This window comes from Rhipicephalus sanguineus, chromosome 2 (assembly GCF_013339695.2).
Source record: "Rhipicephalus sanguineus isolate Rsan-2018 chromosome 2, BIME_Rsan_1.4, whole genome shotgun sequence".
Lineage (NCBI taxonomy): Eukaryota > Metazoa > Arthropoda > Arachnida > Ixodida > Ixodidae > Rhipicephalus > Rhipicephalus sanguineus.
In genome coordinates, this window is record NC_051177.1 from 51,556,351 (window position 1) to 51,583,610 (window position 27,260).

The window sequence follows — 27,260 nt, forward strand, 5'->3', positions numbered from 1 at the left end:
AGTCGGAAAGACCAGGGAGATTCACTTCAAAAACGAAGTGCATGGATTTAGCAAATATTTTTGTTTGCCAAATCTGACTGCTGTGTGACATACTGCTCTCTATTTTTTCTTCCATAAAAATAGCGAAGCAGAACCCTCTGCTTACAGTGTGGTTCCATTTCAAAAATGTTGTGCGCAGAGCATGTCTACACAGTGGTTTCACTGAAGGCACTGTTTGAGCGATGTTCAACATGCTGAACCGTGACAATAGTGAACGTGTAGCTTTTCCTTTCTCGTATTACTCTCAGCCAGTGAGTACATGTAAATTTTTTTGTGAAAACTTGCGAATGACTGAACAAGATGTTGAGTTACTCAAGTTCAGAAGACTCTTGGAAAGAATGCAAATGATAATCTTGAAGTGCCTCCTAACATTTTCTTTAGCAGGACCTGCAGCATCTTTGAAAAAAAATTGTGTAATATCCATAACACTGTGATAACTTCATTCGTGGCAGTCCTGTGTGTCACTATAGTAGCATTACAAAATGCTGCAGATCCGAAACTTCAATGTGAAGTGTGTGGAGTAAAGTGACGAATATGTGCAACTGCATTCCTGTGTGGTTTCCCCAGCACAGTGCCTGCATCCGCAACCAAAACATGTGAAATATTGGAAGCAAAGAGATATAATTATGAAGGCTTAATAATGGCGAGTATGTTGTCATACGTAGACACAACACTGCCAAACCTAAACCAGTTAACCAAAAAACCCAAGTGCTAGATTAATATGACTGTTTCACTTGCGGAGATTTCGTGGCATTCTCCAATAAATATGAAACAGAGTACTACAGTGTTTACACGATTGTAAGTTGACTTGAAGTAGGTCGAACCCCCTAAATTGCACAGCAAAAAAAAATTAAATACAATGAAACGCAAGCACATTTCTGAGAGAAAATCATTTACGATGTCGCTGAAAAAAAAAATCAAATTCCTGTGTGCAAAAGTGGCTTCACGGCAGTGCTTCAAAGCTATGCAGAAAAGCTAGCTTCTCAGCAATCATTCTTACAAAATTTTCTGCAAATCGTTGCTGTTGGTGCGGGTTATACACGAGAAAATACGGTATGTGTTACAGGCAGAGCCGGAACATAAATGTCGTAACCATGCCACAGCGTGCATGAGTCCTCATTTGTTTCGGCTTTAGTTGTAAGTCGACCTTACAACCAAAACTAGTTATCGTTTCGATTGTAAATTGAACCCCCCAACTTTGGATTTCAAATTTAGATAAAATGGGTCGACCTATAATTGTGTAAATACGGTATATATTGAAGTGGTTGTCAAGGCTATTGTATCTTGCCCATGAAAGTGTAATTTGATTTCTGTATTATTCAGAGTAACATTAAATTCATATTGAACCTATATTAATTGTCAAAGAATTCTATGGAAAAGATAGGAGAAGGTTTCTGTAGTGTCTTTGAGTTTGGGGAGGAATAATAAACCACGAGTGACATGTAGTTCACAGATGCACGACAGACAAAATCAAGGCAGCTCAAAATACCTGCTTTGGAACATACTTTAATGCTTTTGACATCAATAAATACAAGCATATATGCCATGAACATTGCAAATCCTTTTAATCCCTTGCCCATCACATGCCTTCTAGTGCACATCACTGCTCTCATACAGTACTGAGTATGGGGGGGGAAGCATTTCCCAATGGAGACCCACTTGCACAATAGAATACTATATATAAAGCTCCAACAGCAAATGGCATATGTTCTTTACATTAAAGACCACTCAGATACAACTAATCTTTGTTTTGAGATGGACATCACTGTTCTGCAGTCGCATGTGGTGCAATGGTGTCCAAAACATGCTGTTTTAAACCATTTCCATCAATTCTTGCAAGTAGCTAAGACAAGCTGAGCACAAATGCGCAGCTTCCTTGGACCATGCACTGGTTTCCTGGTCACACCACAAGCAAAATTAAGGACAACAGTGGCATTTGGTCAAGTACAGAGGAGTTCTGGTTTACGCTGGTTCAGTTGGCCCAAAGGACCACAGATGGGAAGGAGTGATTATGGCATCCTCGAAGCTCGTGTGTTGTAAACAAGTCAACTTGTGTGAACAGACTGCAAGATGAGAACACTTCGTCCAGTAAACAAGTCAGGAAAACAATTTTTAAAATCTGTGCATTCATTTAGTGGCAGAATAATCCTTTAATAAATTCTTTAGGTGCCACAAGTCATTCTGAAATGAAATTTTAAAGGATTCAGCTCTTCAAAAAGGAAAAAAAAAAGATAAACTTACAGGACTTCTTTGTTTTATACATGTTGGTTGACAACTACACATGGCATGTCTTCAATGTCACCCAATTTTATGAACACAGCCTTGAATAGATGAATGAAAGCATGCCAGTTAGCAGTGACCATAAAGTAAGCCATGCAGGCGTTTACGCGATATTCAGCAACAGATGAATAGATGGTGGCAGTGGGCAATGATATATCCATTCCATAATCTGCTCTGAACACAAGTAGATGCACACCTAAGTATTGACTTACATCATGCTTACATTACGAAAAGTGTTGCAGTCAACATTCATAGCATCCAAGCAATATAGTAATTACTTCTCAGCAGTCTATTTGATTGGCTCTAGCATTCCAATAATCATGCACATTACATAATAAACTGACTGCCATGACTAGAGTGCACATCTCAGAATTCAACATTAGCTGGTCAGGCATGAAAGACGACAATGAAGCACCATGAGAAATACTTCTTTTTTTTTTTAACCATGCAACATGACTCGAAAACAGCTGTTACCAGACGATCTTCTACAGCCTCAGTGAATAAAAATTCTCAAAAAATGCTCGAAAGGAAACTGAATTCAATAAGAAAATCTTTGGTATAAGTAGAAATGTGCAATGCACAACAGCATGCAACAAAGTTAAGCTGAGCAATTTTGCTGTTTCAATGACAACTCAAATAGAATCAACACATGGTGTAATATCTTATAAAACAGGGGACAAATATTGTCCCCTCTGTTTGCAGCCCTGAAAATAAGTGACTTAGTCATGACAGAAGTAAGCAGAAACCCAAAGAAACACAATACTGAAACTGTAGATGCTTCCTCATAACAATCTACCATGTGCGACTAGCATAGCGGCATTATCTAACAAAACAATCGTATCACTCGTCTCCAGATTTCACTCGTAGTAATATAAAGAAGCCAATTTTTCTTTATTTATGATTACCAACCTATAAAAGATGTAGAAACTGTTTTTTCTAACACTGATGACATTCAAGTTGAGATCAGTGCACCCCGATATTGACAATCTGAATGCAAAAGGCAAGGGGCTGTATTCTGATGACAATCACCATAGAGATTGCCTCCAATGAGCGTGAGCTTTGATAAGCTTATGCAGCAGAAAGGTAAAGGTGTCTGAGTAATACCACTGCTTTTGAAATCAGACTGTGAGCAGCATGCTGTCGTGAAACATTGCATGTGGTAGCCTTACTGCAAGATGACCATTTAGGGAGTTTTTGAGAAAAGCAGTAAAGTCGGACAATAGTGTTAACAGCGGCCTTGGACTTATACCTCTTGTCACAATGAGGTCTGCTTTAGTGCCTCTGTTGCTTCAATTGGTAAATGAGAACTGTAGTAACTAGAGTGACTAGTGGCCGAGCACAAATAACGAAAAACACCGCATGGGTGCCGACTTCTCATGTCCTTTCATGCTCCTTCCATTCAGTTCAGCAGCTGGCGAGCCCTTCTCATGGAGATGGGAATGAGAAGGTCCCGAGTATGACTCCAGGGCAAGATTTTCAATGCGCAATTTTTAGAAAATGTGGTCAACTTTTGTTTGCATAACTACTTAAAAAGTACTCGCTGCTTTTAATTTAGCAATGTAACCATTCTCAGCAGGCGTGCACATATTCTTTACAGCTGTGCTCTTAACTGCACTTGCACACAAGGATACTCAAGTTCTAAGGCAAGGGAAATACATAGTACTACTAGTAATATAACAAAACTTTGAAGCTGTACATGAACAAAGAAAAAATCCTGAGAAGTAAATAAGTGGTGTACTCTACATTGTTCATCTTTGGTTTCTAAATATGTTTGTACGAGAAAAGAGAAATTTAGTTCAGTTTTGGCATAATAGGCAAAACAGACAAAAAGAGTGAGATTCAAGTTGTCATGTAGCATAAAATAGTAATTCGGCCTGTGCCTAACTTGCTGATGAATGCAAGCACCAAAGAAATCGTACAACATCGCATGAGAAACAATCTCTTTGCATAAGTAAACAGAATGCACACGCAAAGAGACAGACATTGTGCCAGGTGAACCTTCACTGGCTGGGAAATATGATTACACTGAAACGTGGCACAGCCTGTTTGCCGGCTCTCTTGCACCGCATATGTAACACAAGGAGTAGGGTCGCATGAATACATCCATGCACAGACATACAGAGACTCCGAAGCAGTCACACTTGGTATGTACATACACATTTGCAGCTGACATTGCAGACTCTTCCAAAGCTCTTGCTTGCTGAGAGTGGAATGTGTGCTCGCGGCTTGAGTGTCGTTTATTCAGACGCCTTTTGGCTTAGTCTTGGTGGAGTCGTACACACGAATAAGGTCAGCCTGGATAACAACAGCAAGAAAGGCAGGCACTCTTGAGCATTCTTATCCTACCACAAAAGCCTACTGAAAACTTCAGAAAGAAAGTACTGACTTAGTGTAGAAGATTGGGCGTGTTGGTAAAACATTGGAAGGAACACAGCACAACAGAAGACTGGGACAAAGAAGCACAGCACACACACGGCGCTGACTTGCATCACTTTATTCATATGACAGGAAGAATGAACTATATACATAGGCCACTGACGTGTGCCACGAACCAACGTTACTAGACCAGGTTCAGTTTACAAACTGCGCCGCGTTGCGCGGAACCGCCACCGATTCCGCTTCGACTGGCGCTGCAGTCGCATCGGGATACCGTGCTAGGGTGGCCCGCGCTGCGCAGTTAGCTGTAGTTAGCTCGAGTAAAGTGGTAAAGATGTTCTCTGGTAGTACTCCGTGTAGTCTCCGTTGGAACTGCTTGTGGCGGTTAACCTCCCACATTCTTTCTTCTGTTGCCGTGTGTTCGGAACTTTGCCAGTGCTCCGTAGCTGATGTGTTTACATGACTGCTAATTCGATGAAGTGTAGTGTGGGCATCTAAGCCGACCAAGTAATGCCGACGTGTTATGTGCCCGGTTGTACAAGCGGGTACCAGAATGACACAAGCTGATCGGTCCGCCACTTCTTTTCCGCTCCTAGCTCTCTGCACGTACTTTAATGTTTTATTGAGTAACTTGCATGCGTTTCTATGCAAAGTTTCTACGGCAACACAAAGACACGAGTGTGCAAGTTAAAGTTGCCAGAAAGCGTGCAAAGCTCTTGTACGAGGGTGGTCTGAAAAGTTCTCGGCCTGATGTAGAAAAAGGCGTTTTGGACCTTCAAAATTATTTTTATTTTTCAACATAGTCTCCTCTCAACTCTACACACTTGGTCCCTCGATATTCCGGAGCCAGGATTCTGTCCTTAAAATGACTTTGTGGAAGTCCTGAAAAGTACTCATCCACAGCAGCAATCGCTTCTTCATTTGATGAAAAACGTTGCCCACCAAGAAAGATTTTGAGTTTTGGGAACAGGTGGCAGTCCGACGGTGCCAAGTCAGGAGAATAGGGTGGGTGCTCCAACAATTCGTACTTCGAATCGTGAAATTTAGCCATTGCAAGATGTCCTTTGGGCACCGGTGCATTGTCCTGATGAAAGATGATTTTTTTCTTCTGCAAACCTGGTCTTTCCTCACAAATTTTCTGATTCCATTGAGTCATAAGGTCAGAATAATACCTCCAGTTATGGTTTTAGCCTTTTCAAGATAATCCACAAGCAGAACGCCTTTAGCGTCCCAAAAAACAGAGGCCATCACCTTTCCTGCGGAGGGAACTGACTTGGCTTTCTTTGGTGCAGAGGACCCGGCTTCAGTCCACTGCTTTGATTGTTGTTTCGATTCTGGTGTGTAATGGTGAATCCAAGTTTCATCCATTGTTATAAATCTGCGCAAAAAGTCCGCTGGATTTTTGTTATACAGCTCCAAAGCACGCTGTGACATCGTCATGCGGTTGCGTTTTTGCTCAGGAGTAAGGATGCGCGGCACCCATCTTGCACAGAGCTTGTTCATATGTAATTCGTTATGCAAAATGTGGCATACACGTTCCACTGAGATGCCAACAGCCTCGGCAATTTCACGCAACTTCACTCTCCTGTCTTCCAAAACCATATCGTACACACGGTCAATCAATTCAGGAGTTGTTGCACTTTTTGGGCGCCCTTCGCGTGGGTCATCTTCAATGCTCTCTCTCCCCCGTTTGAACTCAGCAGCCCATTTCTTGACTGTGGAGTATGAAGGTGAATCTTGCTTGTAAACTTTAACAAACCTTTGGTGAATTTCATTCCGAGATAAATCTTCTTTTACGAAGAACTTTATCACCGCACGGTACTCAAGCTTCTCCATGCCTTCCGGTGCTTCACACTACACCCATTGTGATCAACTGTCCAAGCCAAACTGCTAATCGGCACTAGATGGCGTTTCATCTGAGACTTGCAGAGACTTGTATGAACGTGCACATGAGTGCTACAAGTTCTCGCTCGCGTGATTCTTATTGAGGCCGAGAACTTTTCAGACCACCCTCGTAAGTACCGGCCGAAGCATCTGGGGTTTTACGTGCCAACGCCAGGATATTTTTTTATTTATTTATTGGAATTACCCTCAGGGCCAGAGGCATTATAGAGGGGAGTGGTACATTAAAAAAAAAAACATAATGCACACGTTCTATAAATACAATGTTGGCTAAAAATATAAGTAATGGTACGAGTCGTAACCAAGCAAGCAAGAATGAGACAGTTTGACAAAAAAAAAATACAAAATGCGGCGTGCCTCATATGATTATGAGGCACGCCGCAGTAGAGGGCTCTGGAAATTTCGACCATCTGGTGTTCTTTAACGTGCATTGGCATCGCCAGTACATGGGCCTCTAGTATTTCGCCTCCATTAAAATGCGACCGCCGCGGCCGGGATCGAACCCGCGACCTTCAGGTTAGCAGCCGAGCACCGTAACCGCTATACCACTGCGGAGGACATTCGTACCAGCCAGTACTTGAGATTTGTGGAGTGTGAACTTAAGTTTACTTAAAAGTGGAAGGACAACCAGCGCATTTATCCTTTATTTCGTGGCAGTAGGAGTAGGCAGAAGTGAATACACCTGAATAAACTGATGAATGAAAGCCCTGTTGCGTTGTTGCTTTCTAATCTACGCTGAATCGCTAGCGAGTACAGTGGCCATGATTAGCCCGCCGAGCTATCATGAAGCAGCATTTACGTTGAAAGGGGGGTGCTCACGAGCACGGAAGCCACGGCCGTTAGTTGCGACGCGCGTGGGTTTCTGTGTGAATCGTTTGTATAGAAATAGAAATGCAAAATGTTTTGTTCAAATGAAGCGCATTATAACCTTAGGCTAATTGCAAAAAAGCAGGGCATGCGGGAAAGTAGCGAACAAAGTTACTAAATGGTAGCGAAACGCCCGATGTTCCAGGAGCTTTGGACTCGAGACTAAAGCATGCCGCGCTCACATGTTTTGAAGCAAGCACAGGAAACACCAGTGGCTAAGATATGTTATAAGGTCGAAGTCTGGGTCAGTTGGTACATGACGCTGAGGCAAAAACCAGTCAAGAAGACGCCCGACAAGGGATAGAAGTGACACACACAACGACTGGATACGTTAAGATAAGCTATGTTGCAGCGATGCATTTGAGGTTTTCCACACGGTTAAATGTAGATAAACGTGCACATTGAGCACCTGAGCACAGCCTTGCGAGCTGCGAGTGTGGATCTCGATGGAATGCCCCTGCCACCTGTCGGCCAAACGGAAAACGGAGACACAAGCGAAGCACGGCGCCGGCGGAGAGTTTGTAAACTGGACCTAGTCTAGTAACGTTGGCCACGAACAGCAAAAATTACAGAATCATTTTTACTTAATATTGTAGATAGTACAAGCTAACACTGCGCACAGTAGCATGCCATACAAAGCCTGTCAAGATATGATATTTCACGAGATGAAAGTGCCATCAAAGGACGTGTGTCAGTACTCCTTCGATAGTGCTTTCATCCCGTGAAATATCATATCCAGGCTTTGAATGGCATGCTACTGTGTGCAGTGTTCGCTTGTACTACCTACAACATTCAATAAAAATGAACCTATAATTTTTGCTTTTTGTGGCGCATGTCAGAGGCATACGTAGTTCATCTTTCCCATCCTATGAATAAAGTGTTGCAAGTAAGTGCTCTGTGTACGCGTTGTCCTTCTTTGTCCCCATCCTCTATTGCACTGTGTTCCTTCCAAAGTACCGACATTTCTTAACCTTGTTGAAATTGTATCACGCATTTCTCATACTTAAAATGATGACACTTGGCAAGTGGAAAGGTTGCAAAACACTCATACAATGTGTCTTGAAATGCTAGATCTGCCACCATTAATGTTATTGTGATGTAATGACACACCACAAAATTTTCTGATGCTATGTAGCAATGAGACCAAATAAGATGGCGTCATTTATAAAAGCATTATCAAGAGTGCCGCGTGCATTTCTTCAGGATGTGTTTACACACAGCAATATGTACAACACAGATTTATTTCCTGAAATACAAGAGTTCTGGTGGGTGCCATAGGCTAACAGCTGTCCCAAAAAACAGCTCGACTGGGCCAATAATTCTTTACAAGGGATAATGACGGTTGTATAAAAAATTGTAAGCATGTTAGACACTCAAAATTAATTACATAAATGTGAGAACAAGAACAAAATGATATAAAGACTAAAAGTGATACACCGGAATAAAGAATATGTTTTATTTATTTTATTTATTTATTTTCGATACTGCCAGTCTCATACGAGACCAAAGCAGAAGGGCATCAGTTCTTGGATACACAATACAGTTTTCAGTTTCACGTTTATACAGCGGCATATTTGTCAGAACGTGTAAGAATGGTTTGGAGGCAGAAATGCCTGTAGGGGTCTCGAGGCAACATTCAAAAAGTACATTCTGAAAAAATGGCGTTAATTGTATACAAACACTGAGCAATATATATATATATATATATATATATATATATATATATATATATATATATATATTAGGGGTGTGCGAATATTCGAAATTTCGAATATTTTTCGAATAGTATTTGCTATTCGATTCAATTCGCACTGGAATTTTACCATTCGAACTATTCCAACTTCCCAAAAACAAATACAGTCAACAAGTGACCCCTTCAAATTTTTTTTTTTATGCTTCACCTCATTACACTCTTGTATTGTGGCAAATCTGCCTTTCAAGCTTCGTTACGATCGAACTTTGCCAATACAGTCAACGTCCGATTGAAAGTAGCCCCTAGGTTTTTAATATGCTTCACCTCATCACACGCCGGCATTGCGGCAAAGCTGCCTTTCAAGCTACGTCACAATCGAACTTTGCCAAGACAGTCAACGTCCGATTGGAAGTGGTCCCTAGATTTTCAATATGCTTCACCTCATCACACCCCCTATTGCGGCAAAGCTGCCTTTCAAGCTCTGCTACGGTCGTAAATGTATTAACTCAAGAAAACGCTGGTTCTAACATGGAGATGAAAGATGTGGCAGAGTTGGGGGCTCAATTAAAGCTGTTTTGGGCCTGAAGTTTGGGCAGGAAGTCCAAAAAATCGGACGCCGATGCTTTTTAGCACCCAAAATTTCGGATGTTCTTATATATCGACGTCCACGAGGTAGATTTGGAACTGCGGACTTGAAGGGAGCACACCCTTGTCCGCCACATCAGTTGGGCTTCCATAGAAGTTGAAATCGAGGAGAGGCTGAGGAAATGGCATATTTGCCTATCACGTGTAAAGTGTTGTCGGCAACACTTTGGTTGCACCAAATCATGTGCACAAATAGAATTCGGCTTCTACATTGCCTCAATCTTGACAAGACAACTATGAAACACCACCCCGCCAGTGCTTCATCAACCTAGCGAAAAGAAACACTTTCATGTTGCTATCTCACAAGAATATGCTTAGGAATCCTCTCTAACTTTTTTTTCTGCAATTTCGCTTCGAAGTATTAGAAAAATATTCTAGAAATATTTGAGAAATATTCGAAAAATATTCTATTCGATTCGCACTCACACTTCAATATTCGAATTCGCTTCACACCCAAAATTTTGCTACTAGCACAGCTCTAATATATATATATGCATGCAGTTTTGAATCACTTGTCTTCTATTTTACTTCAGATGCTGTGAGCCACTTATCCTTTTTGTACTAAAAGTAGTAAACCTGTTCCTTATCCTGTTCTGCTGTGCTCTGTACATTACATAATACATAGTCCAGAAAAAAAAGCACACACACATACACACAAAAAAACAACGAAGTTCACCGCAGTAAAGTCAAAGAGAATCAAGGTCACCTGAGGCACTACTCCATGTTCTTCTTGAGAGAAGGCGTAGCCATCTGCAAGTGATAAAAACAAGTAATGTGTGTTTGATGTGCTATTGTGTAAGCATTACAAAATAACAAAGACGCACTCATGCAACAAAGTTTCAGACAGTAAAGCCAGAAGGAATGTTCACCTTAGCAGCTGACTTCGTTGTTGAATACCTGTGCTATACCCAACCATTCAATGTAACCACCATAAAAATTCGTGAGCTGCCCTGGATCATACTGTAGTTGTGGTGGCCATAAAGTCAACATGACCACCGTTTTTTTTTGTTATACTTTCATCTTTATTCTTAAAAATTGAGAATAAAGTTGAAGTTAAAAGTGAATGCCGCTCATACGGTTTTAAAAAATACCAAATAAATTTAGGCTGATAATAAATTCTGCAGTATATGCCAAAACCCATCCCTAATACATCAGTACAGGGCTGTATATTTCGAAGTATTCTTTTTTTGGTCATCTGGGCATTATGGCTTCTGAAACTTGCTCATTTGAGTCTTTAGCTCCTTTAAAATACAATATGTACAGTCTATCTTATACAGCAAAAGAATAGTTATGCCCAAGCAGACACCATCAGAATCCATGACATGATGGAAAGCTGGTGTCAGTGTGCGTAAAAACCAAGCAAGCTATATTTTTGAAGATGGTACTGAAATTTTTTTCTTATACTGCCCCAACAAGCCCATTTATGGTTTATAGCCATTTTATAGTTTAGGTGTGAATATGTGAATGCCATTACATGTGAAATAGAAGTTTTGGGTGAAAATATGTCTTCTCAGCGAGTGTGGGTTCAAAGAAGTAATGCTGTCAAAGCAATGTATGAGCAATGCAAGCAAGAATGCATGGCAGTTTCAATTGTATCAACCTATGTAACAGTACGACCATGTTCTCGAATTACAAATCACTGTTAAAGTCACTTTATACTCAATGTGATGTCTCAATAAAACAGAGACCTCTTTTCAATGCTACAACACTTCTGAAACTAATCTTACCAAAACATTCAAATAAGGTGGAAACTTGGCAAGAAAACTATGCTGTGCAAGAGAACAAGAGAACCCCCCCTCCCCCACCCACCAAGTTCTTCACTCTTCACATGAACTAGCTTTCACTATCGGTGTACAGTCGAGGTAGCACCTCCTCTATTTTTTTCAATGCCAGCCAGATGTTCCCGATTCGACTGTTCACCTGTCTCTCCTCTGGTTCTTTCCTACTTTCCTTCGTCGCGTAGCGTTCGCGCCTGCTTTGCGTTCTTGGAGGAGAGTACCCTTTAGGTGGTGCCTCACAAAGGAAGTCAGAGGAGTTAATTTTCTGTTAAGTTGTGTTTATATCCGTGGAGCGGCGTCTTGCGTCCCTCATAATTACTATGTATGCTGTCACGCTGGCTCACAAAAAGGCGCGGTGTTTTGAGATGGCACGTCTCCTTATGTGGTGCTATGGGCGCTGTCAGCGGGACGCGTCACTGCGACGCTTCTGCATGGGAGGACTGTAATATATTCCCCACGAGCGCTGTGCGGTGTGGCGCTTTGCCTTGAGCCACGAAGGAAGGAGTGCGAAGGAAAAAAACCTTACAGACGCGTGAATAGGAAAGGGACAGCACGTCTACCACCGCAGGAGCGTTGAGCGCTCAGACCCACGTGTGACGCATGCAGCCCTACCCCTTATGTGGCATGACACCACGGAAATTCCCTGAACTAAGACGGACCCACGGTTCCCGTTGATGAGCGAGCGTTTACACTGGCACTGAAAAAAATAGAGGAGGCATTGGTCGAGGACATATGTTTGTAGATCACAGCTGCAGAGAGAAAGTTTCATCTCTTTACAGTGTTGGAAAACACATCTCAATTTTTATTAATTTAAAAGTATTGTGCATGGCCTCCAGGGTTCCCAAGATAGTAGCAGCAATGTGTTACATACAGAAGCAGTAGTGGAAACACAATGCAGAGGAATTAGTATTTTTTTAAACTGCTGAGGCTCTAAAGAGGCATCAAAAAGCAAGGTAACAGTCACGCACACGAAAAGAAGAGGTACTAAGAATGATAGAGGAACATTAAAGAGATGAAGTGAACCAATTTAGGCCGGTAAGACAGCTTCTTTTTAAAGTTCTCAATTTGCAATAATTAAACAGGCAGATATGGTCAATTAATAGGAAGGAGAAGGCCAACACTTCCATCTTTCAAGTGATGGAACCATTGTATTGATGAGTTCAATGCGACTTTATAGTTTTCACAGCAAATTTCTAAATCTGGGCAATTTTTTAGAAAACATTCTCAGCTTTCAGGCTGAGTTCCTGATTATTTTTAATACATACCTAATCATTGTCAGTTAAAAAGGTATTGAAATTGCCGATATAAATGTCTAAATACCAATAATGGGCTGCTAAATTTAATGATGCATGCTGGATTTAGTGGGACGAAAATGAAGTTCAATCGCCAGCCTTATCTTTTTAGCTTACCAAGCCTTCGCCATTCTACCTAATAGTTATAACTTATTCTGCCTGGTTACTCCGGATGTGTGCTTTAGCAATCTGACTTGAGCTTACCGCTTCTCTTTAATATCCCTCTAAACATAGTGTGAGTAAAGTTATACAACAAAGGCAAGGTATCCACTAAGGAAGCATGAGTAAAGCTTGGAAAGGACACACACGTTTTAGCTCCACTTCTATTGGTACGTGTGCTGTGGTGACAGGCTTCATGAAGACATTCTTCAGCAGTCGTGCAGTCTCTGTCAACCTGTATCAACAGAGGGAATTGGTGAAGCTGTTTGTGTGGGACACAGCATGTGTAGTCTTTAGCACTCCCTTGAGTCTAAATGCACCATAAACTTTTGCATTTCGTCAGAAAAACAGCAAGCCCTTCAGAAAGATAACCCCATACAATATCCTCACACTAATTCTAAAGAATGGCGACCTCCTGTAAGCTGGTTACTACAATGCATATGGAAAGGTCATTTGTGCTTAGGAACTTCATACAGTAAGCATTCGCTCCAATATACCTATAAATTCTGTATATAAAAAAAATCTGTGGAGTACATTAGTCAATAAGGACATCACAGATACTTTTAGCCCTCATTTTACGCAAACGTGAACAAGAACCAAACAGTAGTTTAAATGTGCCAATTTGAGTTTGTGTATGAGTTGCGTCTAAATGAAGTAGTTAGAAGACGTTTGCTGAAGGCTAGAAAACCAGATCTTGCAGGATGAATACAAATGCAGACTGATGATATGAGGACAAGATACTGATAGGCCCTGTCTTACCAGCAAGCTCTGTAGGCAAAATTGTGGTCCTTAGAAGTTGCACTTATTACTTTACATTGCCACTAACTACAATCTCTCATACTAATGTACAAAAAACGCTAACTTGGTTTGTAAAATTAGGACAAAAGTCATTGCATTAAAATGCTCAATTCAAACTGAAACTACTTATGTCGAGCTTGCAAATGTTTTATGCAAAGTCTTCTAAACACCAAGTGTAAAGTGTGTAGTAAATTATGCTGCAGCCTGTCGACGAAGACAGACGCGCAAACTTGTAAAGTGGCAACAACAAATAATTGAATTACTTCAATCCTGCTTCTTTAGTGAGCACAATGCTCAGTAAGGCTGCATACACGTGAACTCGTCACGCCCGGGCTTGAGTTGCTGATCATGTCTAGCAACATGCAGGCATGTCACAATGTCTCTACGCGAAGATGCAACCTACTTTTGAATGTTCCGTCTAGTGATGGTAACATGAGCATCTCAAACGTAGCCCAGCCTGTGAACATAAGCTGCTGCTATTCGAGGAAAGTATTATGAGTCACCTTAGCAAGGAAGCTAATGCAAAACAAAGGTATCTCAAGAGGTGTATTACCGGGATTGACGAGAAATTCAACGCATTGCTCTGCAGCACTGTTGTTATTAAGCCTCATTTATTGCAAGAAAGGACCGTCATTGAGATAACTAATGACAGCTGTGCATGACAAATAGTTCAGTGCTTTCCTTTAAAGAGTGCAAAATACCTGCAGTAAACATATTTTTGTACTCGAGATGCCTGGCCTAATGTATGTGGTATTAGTATCCATGCTATGGCTCTGAAAATTTTTCCACGTTGTCTACCAGTGACTCTCTAAACTCTGCTGCCTGTCAATGTACTAGCCCTCCTCTAGAATCCCTTAATCCCCTTCCCCCAGTGTAGGATAGCAAACCGGACGCGCTTCGGGTTGACCTTCCTGCCTTTACTTCCGCTACCTTCTCCTCCTGCTCTAGAATGTTATACAATGGCAGTGCATAGAAGAAAAGCAGTGTACAGTATTTAAGAAACTACAAAATTATTGTCAAGTGTTGTGCAGTTGTAGGACAATTTGTGCACGAATATGGCCACTGAAGATAGCATGCAGTGAAATGAAACCATAGGAAACAACATGCATGATAGACATGGTTCCTTCCCTTTTTTAGTGAGCAACTGCATCAGGGTCGTTCCACGCCAAACGTCCCAGCCATTTCGGCGACCACCTCAATTGTACCCAAGAAAAATTGTGCTCATTTAATGGATTGAAAACAGTGAATTGCTAGAATATTTCGGAGCAAAAAAAAATTTTGGTCACGTGGGAACATTTTTAATTTCACAGAATATCGTCTGAGTGTGGTTTGTCAGAAAGATTATTCTGAGAGTATCTTTTCTTGTTTCAATGCCAAATTTGGTTTAGATATCAAACAAAGGCGTTTGTGTAAGATGTTCGAAGCTCAATAACATTTCTGCAATTTTTCTGCCATATACGCCTCCAGAAATTTCACTGAATGTTCTATGTTTGCAGTTTTTCCCTTATAATATTGCGCTATGTATGAATATCTGCGTAATGAATACTGACTCTACAGGAGGTATATTTTGCATTAAAAATATTTTCAGAAAACTGATGTTTCCAAACATTAGAAGAAAAAAAAATCACAAATTTGACAAAATCATCATTTTGGTCCACATTGAGACACAATTTACACCATGTGGTGCTCAAATTAAAAATCAGCTTTATACCTCTCAATTGAAAGGAAATAAATAGTTCTTATATGTCAAGTTTTATCATTACAATTTTTGTTTTAAGGAAGAAAATAATTTTTGAAGTTGAGGACTTCAATTGGGAAGCTGCCGTATGAACAAAAGGGCACATGCTCAAATATTCATACATAGCGCCACAATATTATAAGGAAAAAAATGAAGACAAAGAACATTTTGGCAAAATTTCTGGAGGTGTATATGGCAGAAAAATTGCAGCAATATATTGAGCTTCAAACATCTGACACAAACGGCTTTGCTTAATATCTAAACCAACTTTGGTATTGAAACAGGAAAAGGTACTCTCAGAATAATCTTTCTGACAAACCATACTCAGATGACATTCTGCGGCATTCAAAAGGCTCCCACGTGACCAAAATTTTGTTTCAATCCGAAATATTCTAGCAATTCACTGTTTTCAATGCACTAAATAAGCAAACTTTTTTTTTTGCGTACATTTGAGATGGTTGCCGATATGGCTGGGACGATTGGCGTGGAATGACCCATCATAGGTTGGCATAACAAGCGGATACTCACTCATTTTCACACAACTGTATTTTTATAGGCCACGTGTTCACTCACAGTTATGTGTTCTTGCGCTCTACAGCACTCATTCATGTTGCTGCTCTCACACACTCTTATTCACAAACACCCACTTGCAGTCATATCACTTGTATTCATATTTATCAGCAGCAACTCACATTCACTAACAGCCACTCACCGTTATTAAATTTTGCTACATAAACACGACTTCTATTCCTGTACTCATGTCCACTCACACCCTTAACCCTTTCTGCCGCCACCTATGAAGATGCCACCTGCCTGTAATTTCGTCATATCGATACGTTATTTCGAGGTACTCGATATTTCATTCCAACAAAAATATTGTCATAATAGGTTTATTTATGTGTTATAGTAATTAATCCTAATTAAATTGTAATTAAATATCTATTTATTCTGAAGTCATTCATGCTCTATTTTTGCATAAATAGAATGAAATCTCAAGCTAACAATATCATGCAAATTCGTTTTCAGTTATGTCCATTTTCAGCAAAGAAAAACATTATACTTTTAACGTGGCTCGCGGGAAGCGGCACGTCGAATGACTCGTCAAACATGGTAGTGCCTTAAGCAAAGTTATCATATGCAACAGTAACTGCAAAATGAAGTTAAATGAAGATGAATTTATTATGCAGGAGGTTCAATTCATCCAAAGCTCAATGTATCTTGCTCTTTCTTATTCCCTAGTGGACACAAACATCAAAAACAAGTGGTGTACACTACTGTGTACATAGCGTCTCAAAGGGTTAAATACTCCCCAACAATCCCTCTCTCCTCGGAAAAATGAATATGGACCAAATACGAATCGTGAGCTAGTGAATATGCGCACTTATGAGCAGCACCGACCAAACCTGCACTGTCGCTCACTTAACCTTTACATAAATCCAAATAATCAGTCTCTATTCAGTCAAAGTGACCCGACCCGAACATGTTATGTTAAAGGGGCCCTGCAACACTTTTCCTAATAATCGTTGAATGGCTTCATTACAAAAACGCCAGGTCTGCGCCGAACACGCAGCACAGTCACAGCAAAAGCTGAAAGAGCGGCCTTTCTAGAGCCCGTTGTAAACTATCTTGGGGCAACTAATACAAGTACACTTGCAGGGTATCCACTACCCCATAAATCATACTTCTCGTGATGTAGGGAAGCCCCCACTATGCCATTACTCGTCATTCTGCGAAAAAGCGAGGTACCCGCTACGCATCTGTAAGGCTTGATGTGCACTTCGTCAATGATGTGGCTGATGATGATGAAGAATTATGACCAAGCACTTCGTAGTGGGTGGGAAACTTTAAACCACACACTCGTGCAATTCACATTGTGTGAATTGGTTGTTATACTTTTCTACCACGCTATATTACGTATATTAATGCGATTGCCTGCTCGACATGACACCTGTGTAGGGTCTTCTTGCAAAGGAGTTTCAAGCACCAGCATGGCCCTGTGGTAGAACACTCGACTGCCATCCGAGTCTGGATATTTTTTTTCTAATTTCGTTTTTTTCTCATTTTGCGCGATAGCGGTTACGGACACCGGCAGCGGTGGCGGCGAACAACTACGGCATCAAAAATGGCTGTTGTGATCTCATAACAGCTTTCACCATAAAAGAAGAGCTTATTACCTTAAGAATCAACTGCCAGTATTCTGACCATGCCGAAAAATGTTGCAGGGCCCCTTTAAGATTGATGCCACCCGAGGAAAGTTACTTGCAATATCAGCCTGTGTAAGTCATCAATAATGAACGGGCCTTTTCGATGAACATTCCCGCTACCTTCTTCCTGTTTTGAGCAAGCCAACCCTGTCAGCAAATTGCCTTCTCATTGTTCCGTCCAATCTTCGACGGCCTTCAACCGCATGTGGCTCGTCTTGGGAGCCGCTCTTTTTTATGGCAGATGAACACTTCTCAGTTCTATGCGTTACATGACCTGCTTTACTTTTCAACCTGAGCTGCATCTGCTGGCATTCAACAATTTACACAGCGGTCTTACCGCCTTTTAACGTTAAATGCACCATTTCTCTTTCTATCACTTGTTGCTAGGCCCTTAGCATCATGTCAAGTAACTGATAGCCTCAACTTCTGTCCGATGGGTTCCTGCTGGAATCATTTATAGTGAAGTCTGGTTATTCAGTTGCCTTTTGGGTTACACGTTTTTCATGGATGTCTTGCACAGTCCACAACAAGTTCAAATGCCATCCTGCCAATCGTTGCCAAAATCTGTTAAGAGACTTAAAATGGCCAAATTTACTTTGGTTTACTTGCATAAAATTGTAACTTTACGAGTGCTCCACAAATTAGCATCTCTAAGAGAAAAGTAAGAACACCTCTACATGCCTAACAATCTGCTAAAATGCACAGTTTAAAACATCATCTTTTCTGTTGTGAGGCTGGAGTTGTAAATTTAGCTATGTATGTTATTTTGTTGTAATTCACAGCTTATAGCCAATGAGCTGACGCTTCAAATTTGAATTTTAAAACTTGACGATTTCTGTGAAAAAGCTTTTCAGTGCTTGGATGTTCAAGTTGATTTAGCAATGAAAAATGCAAGTGCATTTCCTTCATATTCAGGTATGCATACGCTTACATAAAGCTTCATTAGTTGCATAATGCAGATAAATGTTATGTTTGAGACCTTAAAGCAACATGACAATCTAATTATTTTTTTTTTTTTGGCCAGAGAATGAACAAGAATTGCCACATATTAAGCTGTTGGTCAAAGTTTATTGCAAAATTTTTCATTGAAGGAAATAATCACAGGAATGAACACAAGACATGTCTTTGGTGTAAAAATGAAACAGGGAATTTTTGCACACAAATCCAGCTGATGTGCTAAAACAAATGGTGCAGCATGCAGAAGCTAACTGATGCAAAAAACATACCGCACATGCATCTGCCAAGCATGAATATAAACAGATTGAGTTTGTGCCCTATCTGTACACATGCAACAGGCAATACGGTAAAAACAAGTGTTCATGTGTTGCTGGAATGGCACCAGTTCAATACTGGGTGTAAAGATGTACCATGCGGCTGGAATGTCATCAGTAGTTGTACTAAACAGTGAGCAATGTGCTTTCAATATGGAATCTTCAACGTTCGAGCCTCTGTCGTCACTACATGGAACAGGCACTGGGCTGGTGTCTAACGATACTGAGTTGTAGTTTATCCATACAAATAGTGTGTTCCCTGAAATACCAGTTCACCAGAGACATGGAGTAGTAGCAATTGCTGACCGCAACATCGTGCAACACGATGTCAAATCACAATGTGTTGGAGACATTGTTGTGAAATGAGTGATTTTGTCGAAGGTGAAGACGCCAAAAAATTCTCTACACTGCATACGTTAACCAAGCACATTTCGGCCAATGCTTTACACCGGCATCTACAAAGTAGAATGAGGCTAGTAGCTGCAGTAATGTTTGCTTGCCTTCTCAGGTTAAGCTCTGTGCCGTCAGATGGCCCTAACAACACAGTTGTTCATGTGTGTGTCTAGTAACCCTGTATTCCTTGAACAGCAACACAATCAGAACTCTTAAACAAACATCAATTTTATAAACTGCAACATGAAGAAGCAAATCCGAAATATTTCTCCGCGATATCAGTATGCAATGAAAATATGCTTTAAACGAATATCAGACAGATCTTATCTTCACGTTAAATGGTTTATTATAACAGGGTTGGGACTGCATGTTTGAAGATGTGCTTAGAAGTTTCTAATATCCATTCCAGTACAACGATGGTAACGACATGCCCGCAGCCTAACGAATCATCACACCCTTCTTGAGCAAAGTTTGTCTTGGAAGGTTCACACTACCCCTTAGTTAAATGAGTTCAGTCTGGAGGACAAATGTTCTTCAGTCAAAGCATACACTTTATGTCCGCTATACAAATGAACTGCAGATAAAACTTGGGCGATGGGAACGCCCCAGCTTCCGAGTATCTTTCAGAGTAACAATGTTGAAATATGCCACAGTAGGATTTGTCCGATCAGGCTGCATAATTCAGATGAGCTGCTGCATTCTGGGAATGCATCGCCAAGTTCACATCACCTCCAGTCATACGTGAAAGGTGAAGAAATCTTTAGAGTTACTGGTCAGTAAGGTAGCCACAGCTGTGCTGTACATTTTATACTGCTCATTCCATGTATTGCACACATGCAACCCTTTTGCTATAATGATTATGCTGTCAATCATTTCCAAGCTGAGAAGGGGGTTTACAGAATTCAAATGCAAACACGCCACTTATAAGATTAATTTTATTTTACGGATGCTGAACGCTTTAAAAATGATGTCATGACTCCATTATTCCCATTTGTATAAAAAATATTCTCTCTGTGAGGTGTATGTAAGAAACCGATGTAGTCTGTTTGTTATCAGGCTAATGAACGAAATTCCGTCATCTGCGGCGATGCTTCCCTCCTGCATCAAAAATGAAAGACAGGGTTTGAAAACCTCAGTTAGTGCTAGTTGTTGATATCGTTACACGCATGCTTTCCTCACAGAAAGCACCTCTTAACACAACTTATTACAAAGTGTACAAAATATTCGTCCCACCTGGATGTGCAGGACACATTTTGTAGGGGTGTGCAAAGAGTGCCAAAAGCAAAATGAACCAAATCGAATATCGAACACTTTTCGAACATTGAATAGTAGTCTCTATAAGAACTATAAAAAAGATGTTCACATTCTAGTATTCGTAATTTTAACATTAATCACACAAATGGAGTATCAGGAACAAATAAGCAGATTCTTCGATGCAAAGCACTCTTCAGAGTGTGTGAATGGTCGTTGTACATAGCGAGTAAGGCATGGTCTCGTTGAGCAACGCAGTCTGTTGCCCTACGCAAGCTGTCATCACTTTTGCCTATACTACACTCGATTGTATGATATTTGTCACACGTTTGTACCAGTTTTGCATTTATTTGGGTGCAATTATATCAAGATATTCGGAAACTATCAGAAAAACATTCATACATATGAATAGTGGCTATTTGGTTCTACATTTTAAATATTTGAATATTCGCACATCCTTACCATATTGTAGCTGAACTTCCAGAGGCCAATTAAATGTGCATATTTTAATGGCCTCAGGAAGTCAAAATCATTTAGTGTGAGTGTAAAAGGCCTGCATTAAGAAATACTGATAGGTATCTGCATAATACTTAAATTTAAAAGTATCCTTTACTTAGTGTTCATGGCTTCACCATAGTAGTAGTCCATGTCAGTATAGAAATCAAACAGCTCTTATGTTACGAAGAACTTTCGGCAAACACACAACCACAGTGTTGAGAATAAAACGGAACAAAACAAGTGCCAGCTCCGGGACGCCAACACAACAGCCATGGCCTCTCCCTGCAGCGATGGCTCACAACAGGTCCAGAATGGAGCTATCCACCACACATATCACAGACTCAAATGTTCTCAGGCACGGAATGATGTTGTGTTGTCACAAAGCAGCGCACGTGCAAGGTGGAAGGAGCGAGCGCAGCCATATCAGAGCCGGGTTTCTGCAGCATCCAGCGCTCTTCTGTTCTCATACACGGTGCACTGGGGGACGTGGGATTCACTGGGGGAAGGGGAAGGTTGGGGCAAGAAAACAAAAAAGGACAGGGGCCAAATGCAAAACTAAAAACAGAACGATGAAAGGAGGGGAACAAACAGCACACCAACACATCAAGGTGCTTTCGGACACTGCAAGCGAGACTGTTGCCAGCTTCTGAGCCTGCTTGGTAGCTCAGTCAACAATAAGTGTCAATGTACAAAAAGTTATGATTCACTCTAGCTTAATTCTACAGCAGCACTTGAACTGCAATGCCTATGCACTCTGTGCTCTTAAAAGCGTTGCACGTTAAACACTGGCGTACAAATGTCGGCAATTTCTGTTTTTAAGCAATCACCACAGTGGCAGCCAGGACTCCAATTTTAATTTTATGTGGCGTGATGCCCTGCACAATGCAGCTCAATGGAGAGATAGATATCCTGCCAAGGGCTTATAGCCAGTCAACCCACATGGAAAGTTTGTATCTCAAAATTGACCAACCAAATCGCACTGGTGGTTGTCTACGAGCTTACACTCATGTCACAGGAATAAACATATTTTAGAATGCTGTTTATTTCGCCTTTGTTAAACCATCACATTGAGGACCGCTTGCTGACGTTCTTACTCATATCTAGCTGACAAAAGGAGGCTCCTTGACATTAGACAACTTTAACTTCTGACCCTGTAGTAAAAGCATTAGAGTTTATGGAATACCAGAATGTCATAGATGACAATGGTGTCAAAAGCGTTGGTAGCACTGGTACTGCCATCTTGTGATGATTGTTTCAACAATAAGGCCCAAGGAACGTTTCGTGTGCCCTTACTGACAACACCAAAAGATGGCGCAGTCAGCGCTGCTGTCTTTGCAGAGTGCTTTGAATTGAAATACACGTATGACAAGACAACTGTGTTTAGAATAGGCTTTCATATGAACTTAAGCTGGCTCTCACAGTATTATATGTGGCTGCATGAAAGCACATTGATGTGAGCGCGTGACCATCTTGCTGAAACCATGCAGTGGGTATCATGCCCCCTGGCAATGCTGTTTAATAAGACACAAGACAGGACATTTGTTATCACTGCTATCATGTGATTAGTAACACTAACGACAACAAGAGAAATAAACAGCATGCGGGTGTGTTATAAGCACTCACACAACTAAGCAACTGCATGTTTCAGAAAAAAAAATTATTGCTACAACATAGTAATAAACCGTAACCAATTCTGGCACTTGGGATGTATTTTCCCTGATCAGGAAACTATCTAATTTAAGCAACAGACATAATGACTTTGGTTACTACAGAGCAAAAGGTAAACGATCTATGAGTACAGCAGACGACCAATTTTTCAGACCTATGACCTTCTCCGACATGCTCGATTACTCAAAAATTCTGTCATGACACCATGGCATACATGAAATGTCATGTCAATGAGCCTGCACATAACATACAACAAAACAGACACAGACATCTTGTGACTTATAACCTCGGTGTACTGCAACATGTGTTGTACGTGTTGTAAAACATTACACTTCGCACAAAGCAGACTCAATAAGCATGTTAGTGAACCTTGTGGCAGCTGGTGAAGTATAATGCAATATTCTTTGAGTTAAATTAGTTTTTTTTTTGTTCGTACTGCTAGATTTTAGGCGGCACTTTCGTCATCCCCTTCGAGTCTGAAAAATCAATCGGCCGCTGTACTTATTATCACAGTCAGGTTTCATGAGGTAAAACTTACCCACATTAATAAAAAAAATAGCCCCCTTACTTTGTGCAAGTAATCTAGAACTCAAGAACAAGATTCACAAGTGTCACACAGTGCAAATTCCCACCATGCAAAGCTTATGCACGAAAAATAGAGACCCCAGCCACCATAGTGCAAATTAGGGCAGGTAAAACACATTCAGGTTGCACTTAAAGCAGCTGGTTCAATATGCATTGAGAACAGAGTACTGTTTATTATAAATCACAGATAGCGCATGCTCACTTCATGCTATTGCGTTAAATTAAATAGACAGTTCACGGGCATCCCGAACAAGTCAAAGCTGCCTTGCAAGTATTACAAAAAGAAAAGCGGAGCTGAGGGGTTTACATGACAACATTCCAAGCAATGCAACCACATGATTACATGGTCTTTCTAATGACGTGTATGTACAAACACAAAGGATGGCACAAAACATGTAATGACTCAACGCTTAAGAGCGTTTTGCAGGCGGCAAGGTCCACGAGCGGTGCAGAAGTTCACAGCAAGAGTTCGTGCAAAAGAAAAGAAGAAAAAAAAAGAAAAAAGTTCAGCACGAAATGTGCAGCACACTTGCACATGCTTCAGCCAAGGTTGCCTTCTTGTGAGGAGGGAATCGGGCTGCAATGTCGAAATGTTGTTAATTAGGTGCAAGCGCTTTGTCATGCCAACAGCAGCGACACACGAGCAGGAGCGTTAGTGAGCAGGAAGCAACAGATATTAATTGCTATGCATGCAACAGCAGGTACTAAGCATGCAAAATAGCCCTCTTTCAAGCAGCGAAGAAGCCTATCGAGATCACATAGATGGCGGCTAAGAAGATGCTCTAGCTCGGCCTTGGTTCCTCCATCGACCTTACACTGCATGAAAAACTTCTGTGTTCTTAACAGTATTTCTCTTGATCAATTCCCTCTTCATTGCATGTCCATATTTGAATAAATGAAAAGGAGAAAAGTGCTTTTATTCCAAATGTCGGAGCATCTGAAATGCTTCAAAACATTTACAAGAATTGAATTAAAAAATTTTGACATCTTTAAATTTATAACATGTTAATCGGTAGCTTTCCCAATACCCAAAGCTCTAGTTCCAAGCTTTCTTGATGCTGAATCATCGGGCTAAATAGCAACATGAGATGTCATCCTATCCACTTGTACACCAATGCATTAAACTTCGCACAATTTGTACTGTGCTGCATCTCCAGAGACTAAGCGATTAGAGAAGAAAACACATACTTCTGCTTGGTTCCCTGGAGGATCACGGGACCGGGGTCAGCATGGGTAATCTCACTTTCTCTCACAGCTTCGGTTAAAGACTTGAAACATGATCGCCTAATCCTGAAAGTAAACAAGTGCTTGAACGCTTAAGCCAGGTTGGCAAGGTATGTTTCGAGCATTTCATTTATACGTATCACACCAAGATCGTCAAGTGCATGAAAAAGAAGGGTGGCAATGGCTTCAATGTAGTACCGGTAATTTGACAAGTGAAAAGTTGTTTTTATCGGACCTTGTTATTGGGTCATCTTAACAACACGCTTAATAGTACCATTTAAGAAAAAATGGAGCTATCAGTAACATCATAGTATTAAGGGCTGCCGATGAAATTTTGACAACCTGGACTTATTCAGTGTGCACCGACAACATGGCACACATGGGTTTCTTGCATTTTGCCACCACTGAAGTGCACCTGCCATGGCTGCAAGTTGAAACTGTGCTTTGATGCTCAGCAGCAAAGCAACATAGCCGCTGCACTATGGGCTGTATTGGATAACAGTGCACTTGATTGCATCGATCGAACATTACTAGCACAGCCAAATGTAGGGATGAGACAGCTAAAACAAGGCAGCATTTGCCTATAAACATTTTGTTTCTAGCACGGGGAGGCAGCAGCTCAAGCAGAAGTGATAGTCTCGCACATGACATGTGTGGTTTTTTGCTGCTCATTATGAAACACCGAACAAACTGTATCGTGTTCACATGCAACCTGCCAAGCTGATCAGGCTCTGTCACTTACCTATCTAGTCATCTAGCCCAGAGGATTCATAAAAATCACTCAGTGTGACTGGCTACCATCTACATACACAATTTGACGGGCAAATTTCAGCCTGACGTGGCTGCGTAAACATTTAGTCTTGGTTTATGCAAGCATTCTCAGTGTAAACTACACAAGAAAGAAAACAGCCTTACGGCTGTCTCACTAAACATGCACTTCATGCAAAACACAAGAGAATGGGAAGGGCAACACAAATATTATTTTGTTTCTCTCGTGTCCGTGTTTTGCCCTCCTACTGCCCTGTGCCGTGTACTCTTACCATCTTTCTCACACTTCAATCGTTTGCGCAACACTTCGCATGCAAGAGGAGGCATTCCTCTAACAAAATCAGGGCCAGCAGCACTCACACAATGACAATGACATCTGCCAGCAGTGCCATGAAGGGAATTATCACGAGGCCCATCCAGAAGATCCCGGACGAGAAGATCATGACGTGCTGCAAGAAAGGGAAACGACGCAGCCTGAGCCCAAAGTAATTTGTTACTCTATCAGTTATCATTTAAGTGTGCTTTTGAGACGCATATGTTCGCCTGGGTCTAAAGGAACGGGAAAGCCTAAGCAGCGCAATTTCTTAATATAAGTATGGGAGGGGGAGAGATGGCTCACTTAGATTGTGTTTCTACATATAAAGATACGCATACACGCATAAAAATGGTAATCAAGTGTATTTCAGAGGTAGTAAAAAAGATGCTCAGTTTAAGTGGACTTCAAACCACACCTGGCCACTTTTTTTATCAACTGATTTAATGTGACTTACAGGAATTTTCTTTCCATTGCTCTACTGTGTTGCACTATTTTTATAACTCCTTAGCCCTCAATAGCAGATGCCATTAATAATGTAATAGCAATAGTAACATAATCCAATTCACATTAGGAAAGGTCAATAATAATATCTGTGATTTTACGTCCCAAAAACATCAGGAAAGGTTACCGCCAAGGCTACTTTAATAAGAAAGGATGAAAGTTGCAATGCTATCTAAGCGCACCATGCCAGCCATGTCCGGACCAATGGGTAGCAGCGGCCACATGTTGCAGTAGATGAGTAGGAACAGTATCCACATTGCAATGCTTCCCCAAATGGCTATGTGCACGGGCTTGCAATAAAAGGAGAGACAGAGAGAAAAAAAAAATAGTTACTGCAGCACAACTATCAACAATCTGCATTCACCATTCTGTAGACAAGAAAAGAAGATGCTACTGTAAAGATGAAAGGCATGGGGCAGCATGAGGAATGGAAAATGAAATGGAGGAAGTGGGTGAAGAAAGGAAGTACTATATAAACTAGGCAGTCAGAGGGACGGCACCCTTCATTAGTTGACTACATTAACTAAGACTATAGGCAGATTCTTTGAAACCTTACAGCATCAGAACTTTATTGATGAAGAAAAGAGTTACTGCAATGTAAAATGAAGGCCAAACTTTCCTTCTTTTTCTTTTAACTGCTCACAGTGCACTGTGATGCAAGAGTTCTCTCAAGTTCAAATGAAGTGAATTTTGAGGGCTCATTTCTTTGTTTGACACAACCTTAATAAAAACCAGCAGATAATGAAGCCAAGGATAGTATAGAGGACTTCAACTGTACTGTTTTAAGTGTATTAGTAATTGCAATATAGATGTAAAGAAAGTAAAGTTCAAATGTAACTTAATGGTCCTTATTACTTGTGGTTTGCAACTAGTACTTGCCACTTTATAAAAATGAAGACACACATTACCACAACCTAGTTCTCCATTTTGTAGTGCAAATGTTCTTGGCCTTGTTTGGCTAACTTTATCGCTTTGTTAGCAGTAAATGCCAGGCTTTGTATCTTTTAAGGGGAG

The 27,260-nt window shown here is 40.9% G+C and overlaps 1 protein-coding gene across 9 annotated transcripts in view; it reads right to left on the reverse strand.

Moving 5' to 3' along the window:
* Nucleotides 1-1,525: 1,525 nt before the first annotated feature.
* The window catches only part of LOC119382942 (phospholipid-transporting ATPase IA), a 128,583-nt gene continuing 102,848 nt past the window's right edge, over nucleotides 1,526-27,260 (reverse strand). For 6 of the 9 annotated variants that reach the window (XM_037650860.2, XM_037650859.2, XM_037650862.2 and 3 more), the window contains 6 exons: nucleotides 26,429-26,536; nucleotides 25,790-25,878; nucleotides 24,626-24,727; nucleotides 13,181-13,266; nucleotides 10,509-10,552; nucleotides 1,526-4,614 (listed from right to left, as the gene is read on the reverse strand). In XM_037650860.2, coding sequence (XP_037506788.1) covers nucleotides 4,561-4,614; nucleotides 10,509-10,552; nucleotides 13,181-13,266; nucleotides 24,626-24,727; nucleotides 25,790-25,878; nucleotides 26,429-26,536 — 483 coding nt within the window. In that variant the 3' untranslated portion in view covers nucleotides 1,526-4,560. The other 3 variants (XM_037650866.2, XM_037650865.2, XM_037650867.2) reach the window with 3 other exon arrangements.